This window comes from Homalodisca vitripennis, unplaced genomic scaffold, assembly GCF_021130785.1.
Source record: "Homalodisca vitripennis isolate AUS2020 unplaced genomic scaffold, UT_GWSS_2.1 ScUCBcl_5462;HRSCAF=12187, whole genome shotgun sequence".
NCBI lineage: Eukaryota > Metazoa > Arthropoda > Insecta > Hemiptera > Cicadellidae > Homalodisca > Homalodisca vitripennis.
In genome coordinates this window covers 1-9967 of record NW_025781584.1, presented here as the reverse complement: position 1 = coordinate 9967, position 9967 = coordinate 1, and the positions used below count along the sequence as shown (strand labels likewise).

The 9967-nt window shown below is 33.5% G+C and overlaps 1 protein-coding gene across 1 annotated transcript; it reads right to left on the bottom strand.

The window, feature by feature from the left end:
- Window positions 1-2086: 2086 nt before the first annotated feature.
- Window positions 2087-2682, bottom strand: LOC124373401 (the record flags this gene model as incomplete). The annotated part of the gene is given in 1 exon segment (XM_046831769.1): window positions 2087-2682. A coding segment is annotated over 1 exon segment (52 nt), but the record flags the coding sequence as incomplete, so codon positions are not given.
- Window positions 2683-9967: the final 7285 nt, after the last annotated feature.

The following is a 9967-nucleotide window of genomic DNA, read 5'->3' as shown; positions in this document are numbered from 1 at the left end:
CTCCCAGCCTTGTAATGTTCTGTGAGACAGCATAGCAGATCACTTCAGTCACAAACAGAGATATCACAGTCAAGATTTTAAGATTTTGAAAAGCTTGCCGGCAAGTAGCCTTTGGGCCTAGTCCTGCCAATGTTCTCACAGCTTTCTTTTGAAGTATTAGTACCCGTTGGAGATTCCCGATGGAAGAGTTTCCCCATACCACTAATCCATATCTTAGATGTGCTTCAAAGAGTGAGAAATACGCAGTTTTTTGCTGTGTCCAGATTGCTCATTTTTGTTATTCTTTTTAATACATATAGGCTACTGCTGAGCTTTCTGCAGAGTTGGTCTACATGTGGAGTCCAGGTTAGATTGTTGTCAATGATGATTCCTAGGTAGTTAGCTTCATTTTTCAATTCAATATCTGGCAAGCCATGTATTACTGCACTTGCTCTTCCTAAGTTCAGTTGTTGGGTTTTGCGGTCATTTAATATAAGATTGTTTTGGTGACAGTATTGCTTTGCCATGTCCAGGGCTACAAAGGAAGATATTTCAAGTTCTGGTATTTGTTTCTCGGCCACCAGCAAGGCTGTGTCATCAGCATACATCATGACTTGGCAGAACTCTTGTAGATATTTTGGGAGGTCATTAGTTAACAGAATAAAAAGCATTGGTCCAAGAACTGAGCCTTGGGGAACACCTCTGTCAATTAAAAGTGGTGGTGATCTAGTTTTATAAATTGTATTGTTTAATGTATATGCTATCTCTACTGTTTGTGATCTGCCTTTAAGATAATTTGACATCCACTTTCCAGAAATCCCTCTTATCCCCATGTTCTTCATCTTTTCTAATATAAGATCATGCTCCAAGCAATCGAACGCCCTACTGAAATCCAGGAAAAATGCACTGATGGCAGTTCCTTCCTCCATTTCATTCAGCACAAGCTCAGTGAAATTTATTATGGCAGAAGTTGTTGATCTGCCTTTGAGGAATCCATGTTGCTGGCTTGTGATGATGTTGTTTACTGTCAGATGGTTCAAGAGTCTGACAAGGACAATTTTCTCAATTACTTTGGATATTGTTGATAGGAGTGATATGGGGCGGTAGTTATCGATTGAGGTGCTCGGATTCTTTTTGAGTTTAGGAAAGACTTTTGCTAGTTTTAATGCTTTGGGAAAAATTCCTTGGGTGAAAGATAGGTTTATGATGAATGTAAGTGGAGGTGCAATTTCTTCCTTACAGTGTTTTAGTAGTATGGAGGACACTTCATCAATTCCAGAGGACGGTTTGGATTTAAAAGAAGATATGGTGTTTGTTACTTCGATGACTGATACTGGTAGAAAAGTCAAGTCAGGAATATAGTCAGTTTCTAGCTCATTTAGTTGTGGCCTTTGTTGTATCTGGCCAGCAGCAGTAAGAGTTTTCTCCGCCACTGAGACAAAATGTTGATTGAAGTGTTGAGCAATTTCAAGCGGCTCCTCAATCAGTTCATTTTTGACTAGTAGTTGAAGGTTGATGGAATCTTTTGTATTTTTACACCTTTCGTAGTTGATCACCTCCCAAAGGGCTCTTTGTTTGTTTTCACAGTTTTGAATGTAGTTCGATGTGATTTCTTTTCGCTTTTCCTTCAGTTTTAAGTCATATTCCCTTTTTCTAGCAGCTGTTTCTGTTTTATTTTCTTCTGAACTATGAAGTAGCATTCTGTCCAGTGCTTGTAAGTAGTTGTGTTTTAGTGTTTGTGTATCCTCATCAATCACTACACCAAATTTTCTTTTTTTTCTTTGACCTTAATTTTTTGGTAGGACATGCTGTATTCAAGGCTAAAATCAAAGTATTATTAAAGCTGTCATAGGCCTGATCAACTTCTATTTTGTTGTAAACGTCACACCAGGTTACGTTTGACAGTATAATTTTTAGTTGATTGAGATTTTCCTGATTATACTGTCGACGTGTTGAGGATGGGAGTCTCAAGTTCTGGGGTTGGACGTTGATTGTGCTGATTTGCGCTTTGTGATCCGACAGTCCTGTAGTGATGACATCTACGTTGATGTCTTTAGAGTTTAAGTTAGAGCATACCATGTCAATAGATGTGGCTGATATTGAGGTGACTCTAGTTGGCGGTAGCTCTAGTCTTTCGATGTTATGACTGCTCAACATATTTTCTAGTTTGTTTCTGTTTTGGTTTTGTGTCAGCATGTCTATATTTATGTCTCCCATGATGATGGTAGGGCATTTCCATGTAGGTATTTTGTCTAAGGTACTTGAGATTATATTCAGGGCATCTTCAAGGTTCGAACTTGGAGGTCTGTAGATGCCAAGAAGGTATACAGTTTTCTGCTTCACTTTAATATTGACTGCATATTGTTCACAAATCAGTTCTTCAGAGGTTGTGTCTTTACTTTCTACTACATTTCCAAGTGATTCATGAGCGTATACGGCCACTCCTCCTTTTCTCGAAAACTTTCTGGAAAACCCCCCAATTAATATGTAATCTCTTAGTTTGGTATGTAGAAGTTGGTAATCTTTTAGACTATGCTCTGTCAAGACTACAATATGAGGTTTTGTGGTGTGAAGTAAGTGGTCAAGCTGGTTTGTCTTGTTCATTAATGAGTCAATATTTTGGTGGAGTATTTTTAGCTTTTTTAGAGGGTTTATACTTTTAGTTTCAGTTGGGAGTTTATGAAGATTCTTGTAAAGGTTTTTTAACATAAGGAAGATAACATAAAAAACTTACTGTTAGTAATGTTGAAATTAACAACCCATTATTTTACATTTAAAGTTAACAAGTGTGTTCACATTCATTTAGAAAACATTTTGTTCTCTGTGCTTGTATCAGTGTCCATCGGCAATGGTACTGCTAATTCTTCATCAGACTCAGGGTCACTAGGGTCATCCGAACTGTCAGAGCTGGAACTATGATCGTCATCTTCGCCTAGTCATATGACGAACTCATATATTGCGTCTTCCGTGATGCCGTCCTTCTCCCAATACTCCTGTTCAATGTGCTGCACATGGTCACAATAATTTTTCCACTTAGCAGGAGTCACTGAGTCCAGTGCCGTTGTCGCCAAATTTGATAGTTTCGTTAAGGACACACTACCTAAAAAAATTACGTTAAGAAAATGTTTTTGCTAAGTATAATTAAGTGTCTTATTGTAATGATTACAATAATCTTGTTACAAATAAATTTGCAACTTTGAATTTACGTAAATATTATTTTTATTCTTTCGTCCAACAACAGTGCAGTTCACTTGGGCCCATAGCACTACTACACCAATATGAGACAAATTCCTCAAAACAACGAGTTCTTTTGTATAGGCTACTCTTGACATAACACTAAGTTTAAATATACAGTATATCAAATACTAGCAGCTGTAACTGGCTTTGCACAGGGTATTCTTTATAATATGTGTTTAAAAAAATATTATTTAAAAAATTTGAGTTCGTAAATAAGGACAGCTTTGTAAATTATTCACAACAGTGAATGCCTTGTTAAATAAGAAATGCGGCACCTGTGATATACTGGATTTACATAAAACGCAATACAGAAATATAAATATTTTACAAATTATTTACCTGAAGCATTGTTGTGTCGAACGTATTGTTTCACTTGAGCCCAGACAAACTCAATAGCGTTGAGGTCGCACATGTAGGGTGGAAGTCTCAACACAGTATGACCTTTTTGTTTCAGCAAGTTGTCAATCTTTTAGATCTTTCTGGGTGGCTTCAATCTTTGAACCGCTTCATACAAGACTGCTTTTCTTGCCGCCTTTTCGTCGTAGGATTCACCATGTCTTTGCAGCCACTCTATCATGACGCGTTTTGTAGCCCTTTTACTGGGTGCTTTTTATCTACCTGTTCCCCGTCATAAGGCGCGTTATCAATCACTACAACAGAGTCATCAGGTAGGTTTGGCAGCACATGCTCTTTTATCCACTTTTCAAAGTTCACACCATTCATCTGTCCATGGTAGTCTCCCGTGGAACAGTTAGCTTTATAGATGATGCAACCACTTTTCAAAAAGCCATCCTGAGATCCTATGTCCACAACGATCACGCGGTTTGCTGCGTTCATGTCCGGCAATACTCCATCCACTTCAAGACTTTGCCAACACCTTTGAAACGTTAAGTTAGAGTCAATTCACGTCTCATCCATGTAAAATATCTTCTTCTTATTGTCTCGGCACTTCTTAATGTTTCGCAGATACTCGAATCTCCAGTTGACAATGTTAGGCCTTTCAATAACCAGTTTTCTTTTCGACCCACACTTCTTTCATCTGAACCCCATGTTTTTCAGTTTACGTCGAAGAACCCACTCACTCCATACAAAATGTATTTTTTCACGTAAAACCGGTAAGTTTTTTACAGGTTGGCACAACTTTCTTTACTGCATAAAAGTCCCTAATGACATTCACAATTACTCGCCTGTCGAACTCATCTATTTTAATTTTGTATTGATCACATCTTTGACGTTTTTTACCAGGACTCATCAGTTTTTTCTGCAGGAGTGGATTTTGTTTCTTTTCTTATTCTTGTTATTGATTGTTTCGAAACTTTGCAATAGTTAGCAGCACGTTCTGCGTTCTGTTGCTTTTGCAAGAGGCACTGTTAACACTTTTGTCACTCGCTTCTTTATCACAAATCTCTATCACTCGTCTTATAACTTCCCTTTCTCTACTATGAATTGTCGCCCCACGTTTCCGAACATTTTCCATTTTAAATACAATTAATTAAAAATAACAGTACAAATACTAATAAAACAGCAACAACAATAAAGATTAAAACAACAATAACAAATCAACAATGTCTATTGAATTCAATCAATACTTCAGAACACGTGATGCAACACTGACAGACTGAAATAATGGGCGCGTCTAAGATGAGTCACACTCTGCAGGAATGCCACATTACTGAAAACAAATAACTCCATTGCTAGGATAAACAATTCGCAGGGTTGGCTGTGGGGCGAAGCGCCTGAAATTACCGCGCGGCAACACACTAGTACACAGCTGTGCGCCGGCACGGGCCAGGTCTCTTCTTTTTCTCTCGCCACCAGTATATAGTAAATAATATATACATATATACTAATATAATCATTTATATTAGTATATATAAATATAAATCTCGTGTCACAATGTTCATTTACACTAATCTCCAATATCAATGAATCGATTTCAATTAAATTTTATTGATATACAGTATTTGATTTGGTCCAACTTAGACATAAAAATAGTTTTTATTTTCATTAATAAAAGTAATTTTTTTACATTGAATTTAGAATAATTTTTTATAGACAGTTTATTTATTTCTAGTTTGTAAATTGTAATCAGCGGTTCTGTGTAAACATAGTTTTAAGATAGTGCAACCATATGTTTAATTAATTTAACCACAAGTTTCAATTTATTTACATTTATAGTCTTAAAGCATAGAGTAAGCTTGATAGTAACATCACTTCTTATATTAACCTTGTCTGCAACCGCTGTTTAGCATAGAGTAAGAAAATATCTAGAAAAGAAAATAACAAATTTTAATAAAACTATCTTTTTAGCAAATGCGTATATTTTAGCAAATGTTAAGTATGCGGGGCTTGGTTAGTACTGTAATGTTGATATAAAAGATAAAGTTACTATATAACTTGTATTAAATACTTAAAATCTGTTATAAAACCCATTTTATTTGTCTTTTGACAGAAGTTGGCCTTTGGTCTGTCCTGTATACGTATATGTATTTTCTTGAACGGGGAACCAGGCAAAATCTACTATGTAACAAAAATGGAAAGACCACAGTAAAATACATTGTCAAACGGTATACAATGTACCTTTAAATGTGTATACTTTTAAACAGATTTTCTTGATTTTGGCAAGAAGACAAACTTTACATTGGCGGTAGAAATATAATTCAATCGAACCAGAAGTGCTCATACTCGTGCAAAGACGCATGCCATCCACATGAAATTGCGGATGAATGTAGCAAATTATTGCGTAATTTTTTTATTTATGTCTTGCATACTAAAATACTTGCATTTAACTTATAAAACACATTTTTTGGATTACTTTGATTTACCCCATGTTGTGTTGTGTGTAAGGCAATATTTTATATACATCTTTCAAAAAATTAATGCGTTTTTGGTTAATTTGCTACATTTTTGTATAGCCTATATGTTGGAGTAATGTGTACATCTGATATATTTTTTCCACCAAATATTGTAATTTTGTAGTCACTTTTTAAATTTATAGATTTATAAAAATGTTATTTCTTTTTTGAGGTGAAAATTTATATGTTCCTAATATTTATATGTTCCAAAACCTTTATGAAGCAATTGGTTTTGTTAGACCTGGTGGACGATCTGAACAGGTTCTAAATATGGGAAACCATTAATAAAGAAAACTTAGGAAACGAAGACCTATGTGTAATTATCGGTGGAACTAATGATGTTGCAAGAAATGAAGGTGATAAATTCATAAACTGGAATTGAAAACGTACTGAATGAAAAGAAGAGCCATAATTTTTGTTATTGTAGATGTCCCTCACAGATATGATCTATCTGACTGGTCATGTGTGAACAGTGAGGTAAAAAAAGTTAATAGTAACCTTAAACAATTGAGTAAAAAATATAGTAATATTATTCTTGTAGAATCTAGTAAGGCAATGCATGCGACAACATCACACAAGACATGGTATGCATCTCAACACTCATGGGAAAATGTGGCTTTCAGAACAAATATGTGAAGCGGTAATAAAAATATAATCAGAAAAGAATTTGGGGACTCTTCATTCAAACCTCAACAACTTATAAGTGATGTGGATGTAATGAATCAGAAAGACTTGGGAAACGCGTTCACTTCAGAAAATGGAAGACCAGCTTGAACAGTCACAAAACCTTATCTACAGAAGAAGTTGGCCTCAACATCAATAGATATCATAAAATAAAAAATATGTCATGTTATATATAAGTAGTAAAAATGTAATAAACAGTACACCACTTAATTTAGTTCACTTAAATATTCAGTCATTAAGAAAAAAAGTTGGAATGTTAGAAGTAATGTTGAATGAATTTAATTGTAATGTTGTCACTTTAAATGAGCACTGGCTTAACTCATATGAAAAATTACTTTATGTACCTGAAGGTTATTGTTGTGGCTGACATGTATTGTAGAGAAGAACCTCATAGAGGTGGGGGCTGTTCCATATTTATTAAGGAAAGCCAATCGATTTTGAAATACTAAATGTTAATTGTGTTTGTGTTGTGTTTTAAGTATTTTTGAAGTAGTTGCTATTTGTTTTTAAAAAGTTTAACCACATAGTTTTAGTTAGTGTATATCGTTACCCCTCAGTCTGATAATAACTTATTTCTTGACAAAATTAGACAATTTTTTAAGTTTTCTTACCAGAAGAAGGTTTATGCCTGAATATGACTTAGTTATCACAGGTGACTTCAATGTAAATATTTCAGATAACTCACAAGAGTCTCAAAATTTTCTTAACCTTCTGAACATCTTATAATTTATTTTGTTTAAACAAAAATCCTACTAGAGGATTGGCTTGTATTGACAACATCATAACTAATAATGTACATAATGTAAGTGAATGCAAAGTTTTCAAACCACATATATCAGATCATGATGGCCTTTATTGTCAGATACTTAGGGAGAATATAGAAAGCAAACAGAAAGATGCATCACCTTGTAGTTTTAGAGTGCTATCTGTAAAGGCTATCAATTCTCTTAAATACATATTAAAGTGAGACTGACTGGAGCTATTTGCTCTGTGAGCGGAATGTAGAATTGCTATTTACAAATGTGTTTAGGTTATCTTAGAAATACCTTTGAGCAATGTTGTCCTATAAAAACTAATAAATTCAAACATAATAAAACAAAGCAAACAAATAAGTGGTACAACAATGAGTTGAAAAAAATTAAAGAAAGAGTAATTGTATGCTATAACTTATATGTCCAATGTAATAATGATGAGTTGGACAAAAAAAAACAATTAAAAGAACTGTATCAGAAGGAAAAAAAACATTACAGATATAAAATTAATGAGGCTAAAATGTTACACAATAATGAATTTATTGCAAATTCTAAAAACAAGTGCAAAGCAGCATGGGAAGGTAGTTAGAGAAGAATCTGGTGGAAACAGTAGAAATCTTGAGTGTCCCAATTAAGTCTAATGATTTTAATGACTACTTCATTAATGCACCAACAGAAATGAACATTAACAAACCTATTGATGTCATGGGAGCAACATTTACTTGTAAATCAATTACTTACATAATAATAATGCAAAATAAAACATTTTTTCTGGCAAGCAATAACTGAACAACAGGTTAAAAAAGATTTGTCAGTAATTTTAGCACATCTAATAGTGAAGACATATATGGGTTTATCAAATAGAATAATCAAAGAAATCATTGATTTTATAATTAAGCCATTGGTTTTTCCTTGTTCAATAGAGCCTTAACTGAAGGTGTGTTCCCAGATGTGTTAAAATTTACAAAGGTAATACCAATCTATAAGAAAGGAAAAAAGTCTGATCCATCAAGTTACAGACCAATATCATTAATCCCCGTAATAAGTAAAGTTTTTGAGGCATGTATTAAAGATCAATTATATAATTTTTTTGTTAATAATAATTTGCTTTGTGTTGAACAGTTTGGTTTTTATACCAGGTTTGAATACAATTAAGGCCGTTGAATGTGTTATTAATTATGTTTTGAACGGTTTTGAAGATAAAATATTGACATGTGCTACTCTGATTGACCTGACCAAAGCTTTTGATTGTGTCTCTCATGAAATATTATTGTAAAAATTGCAATGTTATGGTTTTGGGGGGTGTGGGAACTTGGCTTAATGACATCCTTACTTGTGTAACAGGAAAACAAATGGTATATCAAAATAATGATGGATCTAATTTTCAATTAATTAAATCTGGTGTTCCCCAGGGATCTGTATTGGGGACCATTCCTATTTTTAATAGCAATAAATGATTTCCCAGGTAATATACCATGCAAATCGGTATTATATGCAGATGATACTACTTTAGTTTGGAGTGGAAAAGACATGAGAAAATTGCAAATAGAATCAGAATGTATCAATGAATATTGCAGAGAGCTGGTTTAAAACAAATCATTTAAATATAAATAAAAAAAAGACAGAATCAATTATTTTTTCACTAACTAAATTAACTGAAGCAGAGTCCTATTAAACTACTTGGCCTAATACTTAGACAGCAGTTTGAAATGGGATGTACATATAAAATACCTTTGCAAAAAGCTATCTAAAATCATTTATTTACTAAGAAAACTTAAACTGTGTGTTAGTTAGTGATATGTTGATCAATGCGTATTATGCCTTTTTCACTCTCAGATTGTATATGGCGTTACTTTATGGGGAAATAGTACTTATATGGAACAAGTTTTTAGATGGCAAAAATATGCTATACCGGACCATAAAAGGACTGGACAATCGTGAATCTTGTTTTCCCATTTTCAAAGAATTAAAAATAATGACACTCCCATGTTTATATATATATTTCTGTCTAATAAACGTAAAAGAAAATTTGCATAAATATAAAATTAGATCTGATATACATAACTATAACACAAGAAATAACTATGCCCTAGATTTACTACCTGCTAGACTTACAAAAACAAATAACAGCATATTTTGCATGAAAAATCGATTATTTAACAAATTGCCTCAATCCGCTCACACTGTCTCTGTTAATAAATTCAAATATTGCTTGGAAAAGTGGTTAAAGGAACAAGTTTTCTACAAGGTTGATGACTATCTAGCTACTGATTATGGTAAATTTAAGGACATCTTTTACTAATTTTTAATCAAAGCTAAATTCAGATTAGATAGTTAAATGTATGTATTTTAATGAATTTTGATGTAATGTATATAGTCTATTCACTGCTCATTGTTTTAAATTTTATTAGTTTATGTTTTTGTGTTTTTAACTGTTGTCTAATTATTTATTCATAAATG